Consider the following 17,232-nt stretch of genomic DNA (forward strand, 5'->3'; position numbering starts at 1 on the left):
CTCTGAGTTGAGTAAGAGTCTTTGGTTTTGGCCATTCCTTGATAGCTTTAAATTTTTCCTCGTCCACACTTACTCCTTCCTCACTGATTTTATGTCCAAGGTAAAGTATTTCCTTAAGTCCAAATTCACATTTTGAAATTATGGCATAAAGACATTATCTTTCTAAAATACTAAGAACTTCCTTGATGTGTTCTAGATGTTCCTCCCATGTCTTACTATAAATGAGAATGTCATCAAAAAATATGAGAAGGAATTTGCGTAGCTGCTGTCTAAAGGTATGGTTCATGCAAGATTGGAACGTTGCTGGTGCAATTGTGAGTCCATAGGGAAGTACAAGGAACTCAAAATGTTCGTAGTGGCATCTAAATGTTGTTTTAGGCACTTCTTCTTTCATTCTAATTTGATGGTATCTGGATCTTAAATCGATCTTGGAGAAATAACGTGCTCCATGTAATTCATCCATTAGCTCATCAATTCTAGAAATGAGGTATCTATTTTTGATGTTCTTCCTGATAATCGATGCAAATTCTCATATTTTCGTCTTTCTTTTTTACTAATACAACAGATGATGCAAAAGGGGTGCTACTTGGTTGTATATGCCCCATTTCCAGAAGTTCCTTGATAGTTTTTTCTATTTCTTCTTTATATTTGTGGGGATGCTTGTAAGGTGTGGTAATTACTGGTTTTGCTCCTTCTAATTCAATGGTGTGTTTAAATTCTCTCTTAGGGGGAAGTCCGAGGGGGTATATCTTCAAACACCTTTTTATATTTTTCAAGGATAGGTTGAATCTCTAGATGGAATGTTTTTTCTTTAGTGGGGTTATTATCCAAGATCATACATTGAGCTATCATTTCTCTTTGATCATGTTTTAAGATTTTCTCCATTTTATTACAAGATACTACCCTTGCTGATCCATCAGTCATGCCTCTTAATATTATGTCCTTCCCCTCACGTTTGAAGCATATTTCCAGATTTGGCCCATCCATGATGAAACGTCCTAGAGAGTTGATCCAAGGCATTCCTAAGATGACATCATTTTGTATGTTTGCTACATAAAGATTCCTTTTAATTACATATCCATTAGTGGTGATTTCCACTTTTGTAACCATCTTTTTGCAATGATCTAATGTGCCATTTGCCAACTTGACTTTAAAACCTTCAAAGTCTTGAGTTTTTAACCTTCTTTTTTTGACCAAGTGTTTGCTGATAAAATCATGAGAAGCTCCTACATCCACTAGTGCAATCACCTTTTGTCCCTTAACACCTTTGATTCGGAAAGGCCTATTCTCATTATGAGATATGATTGCCAATGTTCCTTGCTCTAATTCCTCTGTTCTGATTCTTTTATTTGTTTCTTCAATTTGATTTACTTGTCCTCTTTTGCATCGGTGTCCTCGTCCCCAAGGTTCCCTACATTTAAAGCACAAATTCTTCTGGATTAGTTCTTCTCGTTTAGGGCATTTGTGTCCAAAGCTCCAAGGCTTGTGGCATAAGAAACATGGTTTATCTTGGTTTTCCTTACTAATTCCTTCACTTCGGGGAAAAGTTTTGGAAGGAAAATTCTGGAATCTCTCCTTATTATTCAATTCAACCATTCTGGTTTTCCTTATGGCTTCTTCTAGATTTTGTGGTTCATGGGGTTTTACCAAAGTCTTTGTTGATTCTTTTAGACCTTCTAGAAACATTCAGGTGAGCCTCTTTTGGGATAGATCGAGGACCATGACTAAAATTTCTTTATATACTCTTGTAGGGCTCCTGTTTGCTTAAGGTGTGTCAAACCTTGGAAGTACCATTCGGTATCTTTCTCATCAAATCTGTTTATGAGTTTCTGGGAGAACTCCTCATAAGTTTTCACATCTTTATGACCTAGTGAGATACGTCCTTGTGTCCACCAATCATGTGCTGCTCCCCCCAAAAGGATTATAGCAAATTGAAGTGCTTCTTCCTCTGTCATAGGATTTAGAATGAAGAACGTATTAATTTTTTCTAACCACTAATGAGCTAACATTTCCCTTATCCATTAAAGGTTTGAATTGCAACCTTACTTTGCGTTTAAGTTCTCCATTTACATACCCTCTAGGTATTTCTCTTCTTTTATCTGCACAAAATTCCCTAAACGAGACTACTTCTCGAATGTGAGGTTCCAAGGCCGCATATATTCTAGCAATATCTTTTGTGCTGGTTAAGGGTTGCTCTACCCCTTCCTCTTCTCTTGGATTGGTTCTTCTAGGTCGAAATGTTGGTTGGGGTAGACTCAAACTTGAAGTTACATTATTATTTTCTGAATGGATTGAACTAGTTTCTCTCTCCAAGTTTGGATGATTTCTTAAGTTATTAATTGAATTTCCCATGTTCTATAAAGCTTGTAGGAGAGCCTGGTTTGATTTCTCCATTTGGTTTAATAGAGTTTTATTGGTTTGGTTGGTTTGCTCCATATATGACCTCTCTTCGTTTGCTAAATCATTCATTGTTGTCTTTGTTCTTCTCTCGTAAGTTTGCATAGGCTTTTACCCACAGGGTGGCAGGATTATGCTCTAAAACCCCTATAATGAACCCTTGTTTGTTATTTGTATTTGAAAAGTTGAACCCTCCATCAAATTGTTAGTATTAATAAAAATGTACGAAATTCACATTGGAACATGAAATTACAATATAAAGACTACCCCATATAACCCATTACTAATCCTTTGGAAGAGACTCCCTTCAAATTACTCAACCCTCTAATGGGAATTGTTTCCCAATTAAGTAATCGTCATGAAGGAGTATCTAACTAAGGCCTCTTGGGATCTCTGATTAATCACTTGGTTAAAGATCTCACAATATATATACTATCTCTTATTTGTAGTTTCTCTCAAAGAAACTAGGCTTCTATTCAAAGTATTTAATCATCTTAGTTGCATATTTCATTCTGAGTTTCTCTCTAAAGAAACCAGATATTCAGAAATTCTTACTCAAACTCTCAATGTCTTAATTTGAATGTTTTACCCTGAGTTTCTCTCTAAAGAAACCAAGCATTCAAATATTTCCTTAATATTGGGTACCTCTATTTAAGTTGTCCCAGTCGGTTGGCACATTTAAGTGTCTCTGTTATGTGTTGTACTTGTCTTCCTGGACTTTGCATGATATCTACTATTGGTGTGACCCTTAATCACAACTTCTACTAAGTGTGATTTTTTATTATTGGCGACAATGTTTAAGCCTTCTTTGTGTGAAGCTTTCGGCTCTGATTCCTTCCCTTGACTACGGAATATAAAACTTATGTCCCTTGTTGCTGGCGTCTTACTGGGCAATCGTTTGGTGCTGAGAGGTCTTTAACTTCCGTGCGGTGAGGAGAATACAGCTAAGAGGTCTTCTAATTTCTCAATATGCTGCTTTTATAGACGTCAATGATGATATTTGATATCCTTCTTACTCGAATTTTACAACCAAATTTGGGTGACTTCCTTTCTTTCAAATTCTCCTGCTTACTTCCTTTTCTTCCCCTATCGTCATGTAATATACATCCGTCTGCTCTAAGCCGTCAGTCGTGTCCCTTGGAAACGATAAGCATTTAGAAGTATTGATTTGTTTGTTTACGTTTAAGTTTGTATTTTATTTTTATTTTATTTTATTTGTTCATTGAAAACTTAATTACTAATTTTTCTTTTGTAATATGAATTATGATACTATTTTTGTTTTCTTATTCAATAATTAAAATATATTTTATTTATTATTTTTTCATAAATGAACATTTATTATTTTATTTCTTCTTCATAAATGATAATTATTACAAAATATGAATTTTTATGTAGAAATTTACACAGGCTAAATGATAATTATTACAAAATATGATTTTTTATTAAGGAAATTACACGGGCTATCACAAAGGCTTTTCATGAGAATCAGTTAATTTGTTATAACTGTTAATCCCATGCATGTGAATATGTAGATAGCTTATTTTGAAAGTTAAATAAAGAGAAACTAAGGAGTAGCAAAGATGGTTGTTACATCTACTATGGACAGAACGAGGAAAGATAGTTGACTAAAGTTGCCCAATGCTACATAGGCACCCAGTAAACTCCCACCCACAACATATACCTCAACTACTCAGAATGCATTAAAATTTAAGATGGCCCTACTATTTGAAGGGTGCAGCTGGCTGATTACTTAATCCTCCCACCAATCGCCATTTATCTTCCTCCCACCAAGCATGGATGGGTCCTACTATTTTAAGGGGCTCTTGGTGGGTAGAACTAAGATTGATGGGGGGAGAAATAGGTCTCGAGCCCTATAAGTTTATGGTAGTCTAAGGAGCCAACAATCAAATGGCTACTGTTGGCTTTCCTAGATTTAGCAATTGTTATTTCTGAAGGCAGCTATTTTAAGATGATCTTCTAGATCTAATGTTTAAAAATGCTATTTTTGGATGTATTTACAATAGGTCTTTGTATAGAAATTTCTTCGTTATCAGAAATCTATTTGAAGGTTTCTTATTTTAATTTACGTATATAAAACTAGATTTAAATACTAAGGCTTGCTTTATGTATAACCGAACTATTCTTTGCATAGGGATCGTAAACACTTCTAAATATGTACTTTTATCACCTAGATTTGTAATATATATAGAAAACTCATCTTAGGTAGAAATGTCGATGAGACTCTTACCCTTTAGTTTGTTTCCAATGTGTGTTCTAAAACCCAATATTTAACTTTATATATTATGAAAATATATTAATCATTTCCTTAGATTCTAAGGTTGTATTTTACTTCCATAATTTCATTATGGAGTTTCTCCTTCCAATTTATAAAATATGTTTACCCCTATGATTTGCTCCATTTTGTATTGTCCCAAAAGATTCTAATTAAACTGCTACCAAACTATGTTACACATAAACACATTTCCTATCCCTAGGGGACTCATTTCTATCCCCCAAAATGTTCTGGGGACAATAAGACGAAAAGGAAATGCCCCCCAACTGTCCTTTTTTTTTTTTTTAAGCACAAAATTGTAGGAAGCATCCTTTGACATTTGGTGATGGCAATACATCCCAAAAACATAAAAGCATCCTTGAAATTTTCAAATTATTTTTGACATAAAAAATTAAATAAAAATAATTTTAAAATGTCTTTTTGCCAAATTGACAATGTGGGAAGGCCCACAAGGTTCAAATTCTTGGCTGCAAACAATAAAATTTGTAGTGTTAACAAGAGCGCAGGGACTTGGTGGTATCTTGTACTAGTACTAGTACCAAGACGACTATTTTTCAAAAAAAGAACAACTTTTTTAATATAATTTAAAAATTCCTAAGGAATACCATAGATTCATAAAATAGTGTCTTCAAAGTTATTAAAATTAAATAATTCTAATGATCGCTGGTCATGTTGGAATAAAAAAGAAAAGGTTCATAATATTTTTTAAACTATTAAACAAAATGTTTAAATCATTTAAATTGCCATTGGTTTTGCATTAAAAAAGATTAAAATGAGGGCCAAAATACATCAAATAATTTAATATTATATTTTAAATTTATTTTTTAATCAAGAAGTGCAAAGGAGACTTCACATTTTGGATTTGGAGACTCGGAGTCTTTAGGAGACTTCATCATGGAGTCTCCAACCTTTTTTGAGGAATATGGAGATGCAAGAAGTCTCCAAGATGCGTCCCAGAGGGGGAGAGGCACTTCTCCTAGTAACACTGAAAATTTGTGATTAAATATTCGATAATGAAATTCGTAATTGAATATGTTTAAAACTTCATATATCAAACCATAAATATTAAAGTATATTAAAATTATAAATCTAATATTTAATGTAAATTTTCTAATATTCATCATAATAAACATGTGTTAAAAAATAAGTTAAATTAAAAAATTATTAATTATAAATTTAATTTTATAGCTTTTTAAATATTTAATTATTAGGGGCAATAGCATAAAATATAACAGTAAATTGTAAGCCTTTCATCTAGGAGGTCTTGGGTTCGAGTCTACTCAAACTTAATACATCGTAATAAGTAATGTCAAAATATAATAATAAATAAACAACAAATATTCTAGGCTTCGACCCATTACCTATCAAAAAAATAATTTTATTATAAGAGTTAAAAACAATTGAAGTAATATTGTTCAAGTTTACATACATACATACATTTTCTACCAGAGGGAGATAGTGATTCAGATGATTCTATGCCTTTGGATACTTGATAGCTAGAATTTGGCTTAGTTTCATAAGCTATATCGATGATAGCTTGTTATATTTTGATGTTTGAAACTTTTGGACAGATGTTTGAGACATTTTGATTTGAACATTTATATTGATAGAACAGAATTTTGATGTTTGCAACTATTGTTATAATGTCCTTGTACTGATTTAAATTGCTGCTATTATTATTTATGTTATACTACTGTTGTAACTCATGAATTAGTGATTTATTTGCATATTGTCTGGTTAATAATCAATTATTGCAGATCTCTCTCTTTCCCTCTCTCTCATATGATATGTATATATATATATATATATATACCCACCTGCAATTATATAGAAAAAGGGAGTTTCAATAGTAGAGGTAGGGCCTGACCGTCTGCTCCAGCTGAAACCCATGATGAACTAACAGCACAGCAGTACCAAACTCCAGAAGGGCCTGACTGCCTGCTCCAGCTGAAATCCATGATGAACTAACAGCACAGCACTACCAAACTCCAGACTAAGGCATAAAGCACTACTGGACTATATCGTGTCATCCCCAGAACAGCATCATCCCTATGGATAAATTAACAGGGCTGCAGCACACACGCACATGTTTATGTCATCGACCACTAATGATCGACTAATATATTAATGCAATCAGATTTCCACAATCCATAGTAGTTATTACTTAGTTTCCGGATTAGATTGTGTAACGATTTTTGCCATCAACGTTTCGAATCAAACTGTTTTACATCTCTTGCTCTTTCATCCTGATGATGGATCACGTAGTGTGATTCGAAACGTTGATGGCAAAAATCGTTACACAATCTAATCCAAAAACTAAGTAATATATATATATATATATATATATATATATAGAGAGAGAGAGAGAGAGAGAGAGATTAAAAATTTGTATCCTATCATGCCCTGCCATCCCCTATTTTTGGCTCTTTAGGAAATGTCCAAAAAATGCATCCCTTGTCGTCCTCCTATCTGCTACCAAATAATAGATACTTTTGGACACTGCTAAAGGTAAGTATAAATCAATCACTTCAATTTACGGACATCTTTTAAATGTCAGAAGATTATGCAAATGCTCACACAAACTAACCTTATAAGGCCTTTTGGTGTATTCTCTAATAGTATTCTAGACTCGTTTATTTATGTTTTGAAGCAGTGAGTCATGATAAGTTGTAAAATCAAAATACTTAAAACATAAATTGGCATGTTAGCATTTTAGTTTCTGTCTTTCAAGACAACTCAAACCAAAACAATATCTGAGGTAAAAACTCTCTTCAAATTGTAAGGGGAAGCTCTCTAAGATCCAACTGACATAGACATTAAACTGTAGACGAAACAGTCATAAGTAAACACTTTATAATATTCTTTCAAGGGGGTTTGAATAATATCTACCCACCTTTTTACCTCAAGTACAGACACAAGACATGCAATAATCCTTGTCTCACAAGTGTGATTTTCAAAATATTAAGGATGAAAGAAAAAAATCTATATTATAAATGCATAATGACAACAACTATGTGCTAGCTAAAACAAAGACCAACAATCTGATGCAAACAAGAATTCAAACTGATAACTTCAAAACAAATCAACACAAGGACTAAACAAGCAAGTTGCACACAAATCCATTACTTGGATAAAACGAGAACCTCAATATAGTGCTCCTATTTAAGCTTAAGGGGCTTTCTAATGAATGGTTCATAAGGCACAATACTTGCTGAAGGTTTTGCAAATGGGGTTGTAAGCTTTGGGTTTAACCATAGAGGAAACTCTGTAGTTAAGCACACTCAGGCTGGAGTAGTACTGGGTTGGGTGACCTCCGAGAAGTCCTGGTGCTTCACCCCTATAAGCATCACCTAGATTCAATGAGTGCTAAGTGTTCCATTTATTCTCATGAAAGATGGATTCATGTTGAATCACTACTCATGAAACATGGGTCAATGAGTTTGACTCAAACTCACACAATTAAATCCTTATAACAATTTGACTTGTTGTGGAAATTATCTCCTACTTATCAATTGATGAGCTTAAGGGGATTTCTAATGAATGGTTCATAAGGCGCAACACTTGGTGAAGGTTTTGCAAACGGGGCTGCAAGCTTTGGGTTTAACGATGGAGGAAACTCAGTAGTTAACCGTGCTCAGGCTGTAGTAGTACTAGGATGGGTGACCTCCCAGGAAGTCTCAATGCTTCAACCCTGTGAGCATCACCTAGATCCAATGAGTGCTAAGTGTTCCATTTATTCTCATGAGAGATGGATCCATGTTGAATCACTACTCATGAAACATGGGTCAATGAGTTTGACTCAAAATCACACAATTAAATCCTGATAGCAATATCACAATCATACACACAATCACACAATTGTTAATGGCAAGAGCAAAGCATCAACAATTATTAAGAATGCCTTTTTACACAATGCAGTTCTTTATAGGTTACAAAATGCCAAATTTTTGGGACTTGGATAACAATCATTATTCCTGAAAATCAAAGTTCTAAAGCTCCTTAAGAACAGGCAAGAAAGAACACTGAGGAAAAAATCATAAAAAAGAAATAGGTAAAAGTTAACTAGAAGCAACCCAAAAATAGACCCTCAACCTTCTAGTCAAAAAATGAACCACAAGAAAATGCTCTATAGCTTGTTAGATTCTCAAAATAAATTTCAATCTACTAACAATTACACTGACTGATCTTGGTGACATGAAATTGATGCCATCCACCTCAACGAAACAATTTATTACTCCAAACCTTTAGTCTAATTGAAAATGGTTTTACTGCCCTGACAATCTGTTTCAACCAGTCAGTTGAGCGATACTCTTTAGGGTATATGGCAAGTTTGAAAACATTTCTAAATCATTGAGAAATCTAGACACATAGACACCCCTTATGTTCCTACAGTCATATCAGGGTCAACATTCTTATCTTGAATTATCTATTTGTATGCATCACCTAATTACCAGATAAAACAATTTTGAAGGGATCAATCTTGTTTGTGGATAAAGCATGTCATTAAAGCTACAAAGAACCAAAACAATAATTTCAGATTCTACACTCAACACCTTGATAGATAACGTCAGAAAAACATAAGAAAGGCATTATAAATACAGTATTCAACAAAATCCATATGTTTCTGCTTTAAAACTCGGATGATGTTATCATACATTGTTTTCCATAATTTTCCCAAAAAAATCTGTTTTTCAACAACAAGGATTATAATATTTATGACATGGGTGTGTTCTTAACCACAACACACTCTTCATCACTAATTATAATAACATAGAAAAGAATACTAACCAAGTATAGAGAATACGCTCAAGGGATATTTGAACAGCTGTTTGTTGAAAGAAAGCAACATCTGGAACAGTCCTTGGACAATCCACAGCAATCTAAGCTCAAAAACAGGGGTAAAAACTCAGCTCGTAAGTGAGAAATGGTTATTTCTACTGTAATTCAGAGGCAACAGAAAACCTTATTGATCTGCAAATCCAATTCTTAAGATAACCTGCCGTAGCATGTGTATCTCATCCTGAGTTCGATCAGCATCAGGTATGTCATGGTACTGAGCAACACAGTCAACATACTCTTGTCGCTTCCTCATAAGCACCCCTTCCCTTCTATCCGAATTTGGTGGTGCATATCCCTGTACAATAGAATAACTCCATAAACCCAGCTGCAAGTTATGATTGAAACCAATCTGGTTTAGACATAAGAATCATGTCAATTTGACAAAAGAAAATGAATTGCCACCTTGCCCAACGTTGCAAACCTCAAAAACAGGCAAAGGCTAGATAAAGAATTCCTAAACCACATAAACGGAACTTGAGAAGTCTTTTATTCCCTGTTACTATTGACAATCATCTTATCTCTTCACAAAAGAAAAGCTATCTTAAAATGCAGAAACAATAATCCGTACACGTCAAAATAGCCAAAGGAATTAAGTGATAGCAAAGTATAGCAAAGTACTCTTAGGAAAAATCTATGCAACTACTTTTGACAGAGACTAGGATCTCATCTTATTGTAATTAAGTGCACCTTTGGAAAATAAAATCCATCACGATGGTATCCAGCAGCCCACAAATGTGAGAAATGACATATTTTGTTCATATAAAACTTTGGAAGCAATTATAAACTAGAAGTAGATTTCCTAGGACTGTTAAAAATGCCACTAAGAAAACTTAGATAAGAAGAAAAGCAGACATCCATTCAAGATTGCTTGGTATTAGATTATTTTTAGTATCCTAGGTTCTTGCCAAATTTAGCTTGGTCTTCTAGAACATTAGTTAATGGTCATTTAGGCTTTATTATTAATTTTCTTGTTCTGGTCTATTTTTAGACATTGACTTTACTTAGACAACTTGCTTTCTAGTTAACGTTATTTTAGCATTTGTAAAACTCTATTTATATGAGGTGTATTGGTTAATACATTCATTCCATTTTCAATACTTTCGAGTTTTCATAGTGGGTCTAGGTACGACTCTCTTTCAACAAGGCCTGGGATTATGAAACAAAACAAAAAATTCTAGAGAGATTTAATATTTTTTCCTCCAAATTATTTGTTGGGTTTTCATATGAAAAAATTATCTATTGAGTTTTTTAATAGAAAAATGTCAAAAATTAAGAGTTCGCTCTTGTATGACCTTGCCGGACTCTTTGGTGTCTACAAATGTTTTACCGTTATCCCCTTAAAAGCAATTTTTTGTATGTTAATTTGTGCCTGAAATTTTGTGTTTGGTTTTTTGATTGATCCCCAAAAATCGCGTTTGGTTTTGGTCGATTTTTTCCTTAAAAATCGTTTGTGGTTTTTGTAACTCGCAAAGTTCTTGTGTTATTTTGAGTCAGGGAATCTTGTTTTAGTGTTTTTACCATTTACTTTTGAAAAAAGATGCTTTCTAAACTTCAAATCATGGTATCACGCAATTTGTTTGGGGGCCCTATGCTCATTTGCAATAGTTCGGAGGGTTTGTTGATTTTTCCTAAATCGAGACAAATGTTCTCAATGTGTATCTCTAACTCTAAGCGAGGACAATTATGTTATTCAACATCACGTTGGATATTTCGTGATGATTTTGGTTCAAAAGTTTTTGCAGATTCTCAGCAAGTTGGTGACAGACTCATCTAAGTGGAAAAGTCAATCGTAGGCTCTTGTCTCTTATTGTAGACCATTCTAAAGAAGGGGACAACCTTCTCTATTTTTTCGAGGCTACTCTTGGTCATTAACATTATATATCCAGGGAGGGTCTCAGTAGCAGCAAAATCTTCTCAAGGGTTTCTGACCACAAGACATCTATTGTCTTCTGCGGGACAATTCATAGAATGACCATTAAGGGAGAGTATTAGATTATTTTTAGTATCCTCGGTTAGTTTTCTTATTTTGGTCTATTTTATTTAGACAACTTGCTTTTGAGATAATGTTTTTTTAGCGTTTGTAAAATTCTTTTTTTTTCTTTTTTTTATAATACAATTTCATTCAAGTTTTTAAAGTTTCAAATGGACAAGCAATAACAAACCACCATTATGCTTTTCTAGACTTGAAGTTTCTTAAACATGTGTATGCATGTAGCTTAGGCTTCTTTCAAAAATTATTGGCATCAACAAACCCACAAAAACCTAGGATCGAATGGTTGGAAACATAAGCAAAAAATTTTGCCTTCTGATTATCAACAAAACAAAAAATTGCAGGATTTAAGTAGAAAGAGACTAGTGTAAAGGTTTATACTTAAACTTTCAAGCCGTATAGTTTGAAAGTCAAAGCATAATTTGTTATCCAACACTAGGTTGGATATTTTGTTATGATTTCTAGTTGGAAGTTTTGCAAATTCTGGGAAGGTTAGTGGCAAGACTCATCTTGGTGCTAGTCTTAGTGGCAGGCTCTTGTCTCTTGTTGCTGACCATTATGAAAAAGTGGACAACCTTCTCTGGTTTTTTGGAGCTACTCTTGGTCATTTACATTTTGCAAATCCAAGAAAGGTCTCAATAGCAATAGAATGTTCTCAAGGGTTTATGACCACAAGATGTGTATTGTCTTTTGCAGGGTAGTTCATAGAATGACCATTAAGGAAGGGTCTTAGATTATTTTTAGTATCCTAGGTTCTTTGTAAATTTAGCTTGTTCTTTTAGAACCATAGTTAATGGTCATTTAGGCTTATATTATTAGTTTTCTTATTATGGCCTATTTTTAGACATCAAGATGTTCCATTTCATGCATATGAGGAGCATTTAGTTTTTCCTTGCATTGATTCTCATTCCCCTTCAAAGGGCAATCTTTTAAAAGATGATGTTGATCAACCTTTAGTGATTCATTATTTGTACTTTTGATGGTGCTATTATTTGGCATGAGCCTTTGGATAGGAATGTAGACTATTCTCTTCCTTATGAAGCTTCTTTGAGTCATGATCATTTTCTTTCATCTTTGGATGATTCTAATATTTGGGATGAACCCTTAGATACAGAAATGGACTACTCTCTTCCTCCTGAGGCACCTTTGGATGATTTCATGGTTGCTTGCTCCTATTGATTAACCTCATTCTATGTGTTTCATTGATATACTTCTATAGATGAGCCTTTGATGTTGCTATTAGGTTGCTCCAAGGTTTCTGACATTGTTAGCTTGTCCTTTGGGGGTTGTGAGTAACATAATAGTCATTTCCCTTGTCTCTTCACTTGGGGGGGCATTATTTTTCTCTTTCTATATCATAGGATCCATTATCTCCCTTTGTTGACTTGTTTTCCTTTTATAGGATGACATCATTTCTTACATTCCTACGTTTGCTTGAAATTACATGTCTAATATAAATTGAAACCACTTAGGGAGGCATAATGTGTCCTTACCTTCTTCAATGCATCCAATATCCTTTATGACTTTTTTATTTTTGTCATAATTTGATGTTCCCTGTTGCATGAATTTATTGTGCTTCATAGGGACTAGCATCCTGAGTGCAATCTTATCCTTGTAAGTGCATCTTTATTATAAAGAATCTATCTTTAGGGTGTATATTGGATTTTCTTTTTCTCTTCTCTCAAGTATTTGTTATCCCTTTGGTGTTCCTTTTGTGACAACTAAGGTGGCATAATGTGGTATCCCTTTTATCTCTTTATTTCATTTCTCTATAGATTTGTTTTGTTTTTTTGGAACAATCTTATCTATGGGTATGTATTGCTTTGTTACATGCATAGCCATGGTTTTTGCCTAGCAAATGTCTTTTCATGCCTTGGATTTTAATGCTTCTCATTTAATGATCATCTATAGTTTACTTCATATGTGATATCTTTTCTAGCATCTTATGTTGTTTAGAATTGGTTATCTTATGACGTTTTTTTGCTTTCATTTTTCCTATGGCGTAGCATTATTCTATAATACTTCTTGTTAGATATGGGGTGTATGCATTTTGTGCATGGCTATTGCTTTCTGCTTATGACTCATCCTTATATCTTTCAAGATTTTGTTATATAATCCACCACAGACCTCTTTTTATTGTCTCATGCTTAGGGGGCAAGAAGCTTTGCATATTATTTATCTCTTTCTCTAAGGATCTACTTTCCTCAAGCTTAAGTGGAACTTGTTTTATGAAGAATTTTGTTTTGGCTATGGGTTCTCTCTTTTGCAAGAGGTGCATGTCCTAAGTCATCACCTTTTCTTTATCAAGAAAAGCCATGTCTATTATATACACTTTCCCTTGTTTGGAGATTGTTATACTTCATCTAAGGATCCCTATTCCACCTCTACCTTGGGCATTGAATATGGGCATTCTTGTTCTTCTTTTCTCTTGGAGATGTTATCTTGGTCAAGCACTCCTCTTAGGTTGATGTCTTGTCATTAAGATTTCTCCCTTTTGAGGATCCTCTTTCCATAAGTGATATATCCTTTTTACGATTGTCTATGTTCTTAGATTGTAAGAGTTAAGGTTCTTCGCTATGAATATAGTCTGCATTGTTGCTTTCAGGATCTCTTTGTTGCGTAAAGTAGGTATCCTCTTTCTCTTCCTTCAAATGTCTAGTATGTAGACATGATAAGGAGGGAGACATATATATGCCCTCTTTGTACATAATTTCTGCTCATAACCATGGGGTAGCAAATACGGATTCTGGGCATGGCTTAGAGTACTTTAGCCCTAGATGCTTGGTATGCTTTCTAAGTTATTCTTAAATCTACATATTATTACTTCATTTATCTCTTTTGCACACACCAGCACATATGCTAAATTTCATTTATGGGTAATGCATACAGACACACATATGCTAAATCTTGTATCTGGGTAACAAATAACTACTTGCTAAGTCCCAATATAGGTAACGCATTCAAGCACAACATGTTAAGTCTCATACACTGGTAACACATTTTTACAAGACCATGCCATGGTGATACAAAGGATGTTGATCTATGGGTGGAACCTCGATTGGTCGACTAGTGGGTTACCACCCCATTAGACCATTCAACGCCATGTTTTGCAACAACTCTTTTGTTGATTCACTGTTGGGAGTAATTATTTCAGCAGAGAATTATAGAGGTTTCCATATGCTGCATCTAATGTATTGTAAAGATTAATATTGAACTGGAAAGCAAAATATTCCCTCTATCAAATGCTGAGAAGCAGAGTATGATTAGCAGATGTGAGGAAGACTCAGCAAATAACTCATGGTGATGATGCTGTGCTAGTTTGGGTACTTGGTGGGAATTTGTTAGGCCCAAAGACATAATACAGACCGGAGAAAGGTAACCGTTTCCGTAAGCTGGCTGTTGGGCAATTGAATGAATGTTTTCAGAGGCCATAACTGTAGCCGCACATCACTGATCAGAACGGCAGAAATCCACCTTATATAAGTGATAGTATTTTGATGAAATATTCAATTAGATTCTTCCATTATTCACGGTTTCCCAGGAATGTCACATTTAGCCATGAAATCTACAGTCTTCAGCAATATACATTATGCTTAACGTGGGGGAATGAGATTCTGAGTGTTATTCGGATTCAAGCTATTTACTTACTGCTGCTGTTTACTATCATTGTATCCTGAGAATTTCATATATATTGGAGGACATAGAACTAATGTTTTCTGCCCACTATTACACAACATTCAGGGCCAGAAATAGATAAATGGTATTCTCTTATTTTCACTATTCGTTTTGAAAGTTTGCAGAAATTCTATGTCATTCAGTTTCCTTATTTACTTTTAAGTCACACATTTCATTAGCTGCCAATCTGAAACAAAGCATTTAAGCTTGTAAGCCAATTGTTTGTTAAATGACCTGGTAAACGATGCAAAATAGCAAGAGGTTCAAAGATTTGACTGTGACGAGATCACCTCAAAGCTAATTAGATGAAAGAAGTCTGAATTGTTTTGGAGTAGTATCACTGTTTGGTCATCTCATATTTATGAGTTTTGACACAGAATTTTTTTAACTTCCAAAACAAACGCACTCAGAGTCAAACAAGACTTGCATTTCAAATTTAAAAGTTCAGAGAGCAGAATAGGAAACTCAGTGTAGGCTTGCGAGCAAGCTGTTTTAAAAATTTACAGTCTGTGGAAAAGGTGAAAATTTATTGGCAAACAATGGTAGCATCTTTCATTATATTATATCATAAAAATAATTACAGAATTATCCGTTCAAACGGGCACTAGTAGGAAAGAACGGAGAAGAAAACCTCCAATCTTGCCCAGGACTGAGGTCCTATATAAAAACATACTTAAGAGGGGCATACTAATAATTCTTTGTTCAACCTTTCCTATTTTATATAATTTACCCAAATATTTTTAGATACTCTGCATGGCATTCCTTCCTTTTCTTCAAGTTCCAATACTTTAATTACAATAATTGAAAAAACATTTAGAGGAGTGAACTCTCCCAATCTCTCGCTGAAATTGCTTCAAATATCAGGCACCTTCCTATCATACTGTGAAAAGACAACTTCTTTATCCACGTTAGGTGTTAGTACTTTTTACTCTTAGTTAATCTTATGTTACAATACCTAATCCCTTTTGTTAACACCATTGCTCGTCTTTGGTAATAGACAATTTAATCCAATCTGAAACAACTAGGGAATACTATAGTCCTTACTGCTTTTGAACAACAAAACCAAATGATTAATATTATACTGAAGATAAACCCTTAAACTTATCAACAACAAGAAAATTAAACACTTAATCGATGATCTCAACTATCAAAGAGTCTATTCTGATTAACCAAGAAGCTCAGATCGTAAGAATGCCAAAAAGGAGTATCTTATATTATATACATCTTTTGTATATTTATATACATAATCGGGACAAAACCAGACCGGTAGCATACAAAACAAACCAACAGCTATGAAGGGAAGGTTACGGAGGCCAATCAAAACAATGCCCTCTAACAAGGGCTAGACCAACGACAATAAGGCAAAACGGAGCAAAAAGCTGATATGACGAAGATCGCTAAAATAACAAACAATAACCAAAAAAGACAGCAAAACAGGCCACGATACCCAGACAAACCCCCAACCAAAAGAGACCCGCCATTAGACTTCCTCACTAGATTTCCATGTGACTATGATGATGTCTGTCGCTTCTTCCAAATCTTTTGCCCTCAAACTTGGCAGAAAGACAAATGTCGTTTTGTCCTTGTTGGATTTGAACAAATTTGGCAAACTAAATTCCAGAAGGTTGATATCATCAAAAACAATCATTTCCTCTATGTAGGCTTCAAAAGTTCGAAGATAATGCAAGAGCCAATTCTTGTCTAAGTCTTCCATTGCACCTCTCTAGCGAAGCAGAAAGTTGATGCTACCTTCCATCTTAGGCCATTCCTAATAGAACTGAATGTTGTCCCGAATAATCATTATAGGCCGCCTTGCTACTTTGACAAGTTCCAGACCCCCAGGGGAACATGACATATAGACTTCAGGAAGGGGAATCCTAAGTTCTTCGTCAATGCAAAGGACCGCATGCTATAAACCCTCCAACCAAATTGGATCGAAAATATTTTGGCATAACCGAATAGTTTCCCATTTTCCTACGTTGGTCCTCACCAAACACTCGATAAAGGAGCCTAAGACATTGTTGTTAGTCCTCCAAGT

General features: G+C 34.4%; 1 protein-coding gene across 1 annotated transcript in view; it reads right to left on the reverse strand.

Annotated features, from left to right (window-relative positions):
- LOC149562092 (Ypt/Rab-GAP domain of gyp1p superfamily protein) overlaps window positions 1-17,232 on the reverse strand; it is a 153,329-nt gene that overhangs the window by 64,578 nt on the left and 71,519 nt on the right. Inside the window, exons 5-6 of the mRNA XM_089825630.1 lie at window positions 9,687-9,824; window positions 9,479-9,570 (exon numbers count right to left, since the gene is read on the reverse strand). Of these exons, the coding sequence (XP_089681756.1) occupies window positions 9,479-9,570; window positions 9,687-9,824 (230 nt within the window). The remainder of the gene's footprint in view (window positions 1-9,478; window positions 9,571-9,686; window positions 9,825-17,232) is intronic.

The sequence above is a fragment of the Cupressus sempervirens genome, chromosome 4 (genome assembly GCF_028749045.1).
Source record: "Cupressus sempervirens isolate cs-2001-9-10 chromosome 4, ASM2874904v1, whole genome shotgun sequence".
Classification (NCBI taxonomy): Eukaryota; Viridiplantae; Streptophyta; class Pinopsida; order Cupressales; family Cupressaceae; genus Cupressus; species Cupressus sempervirens.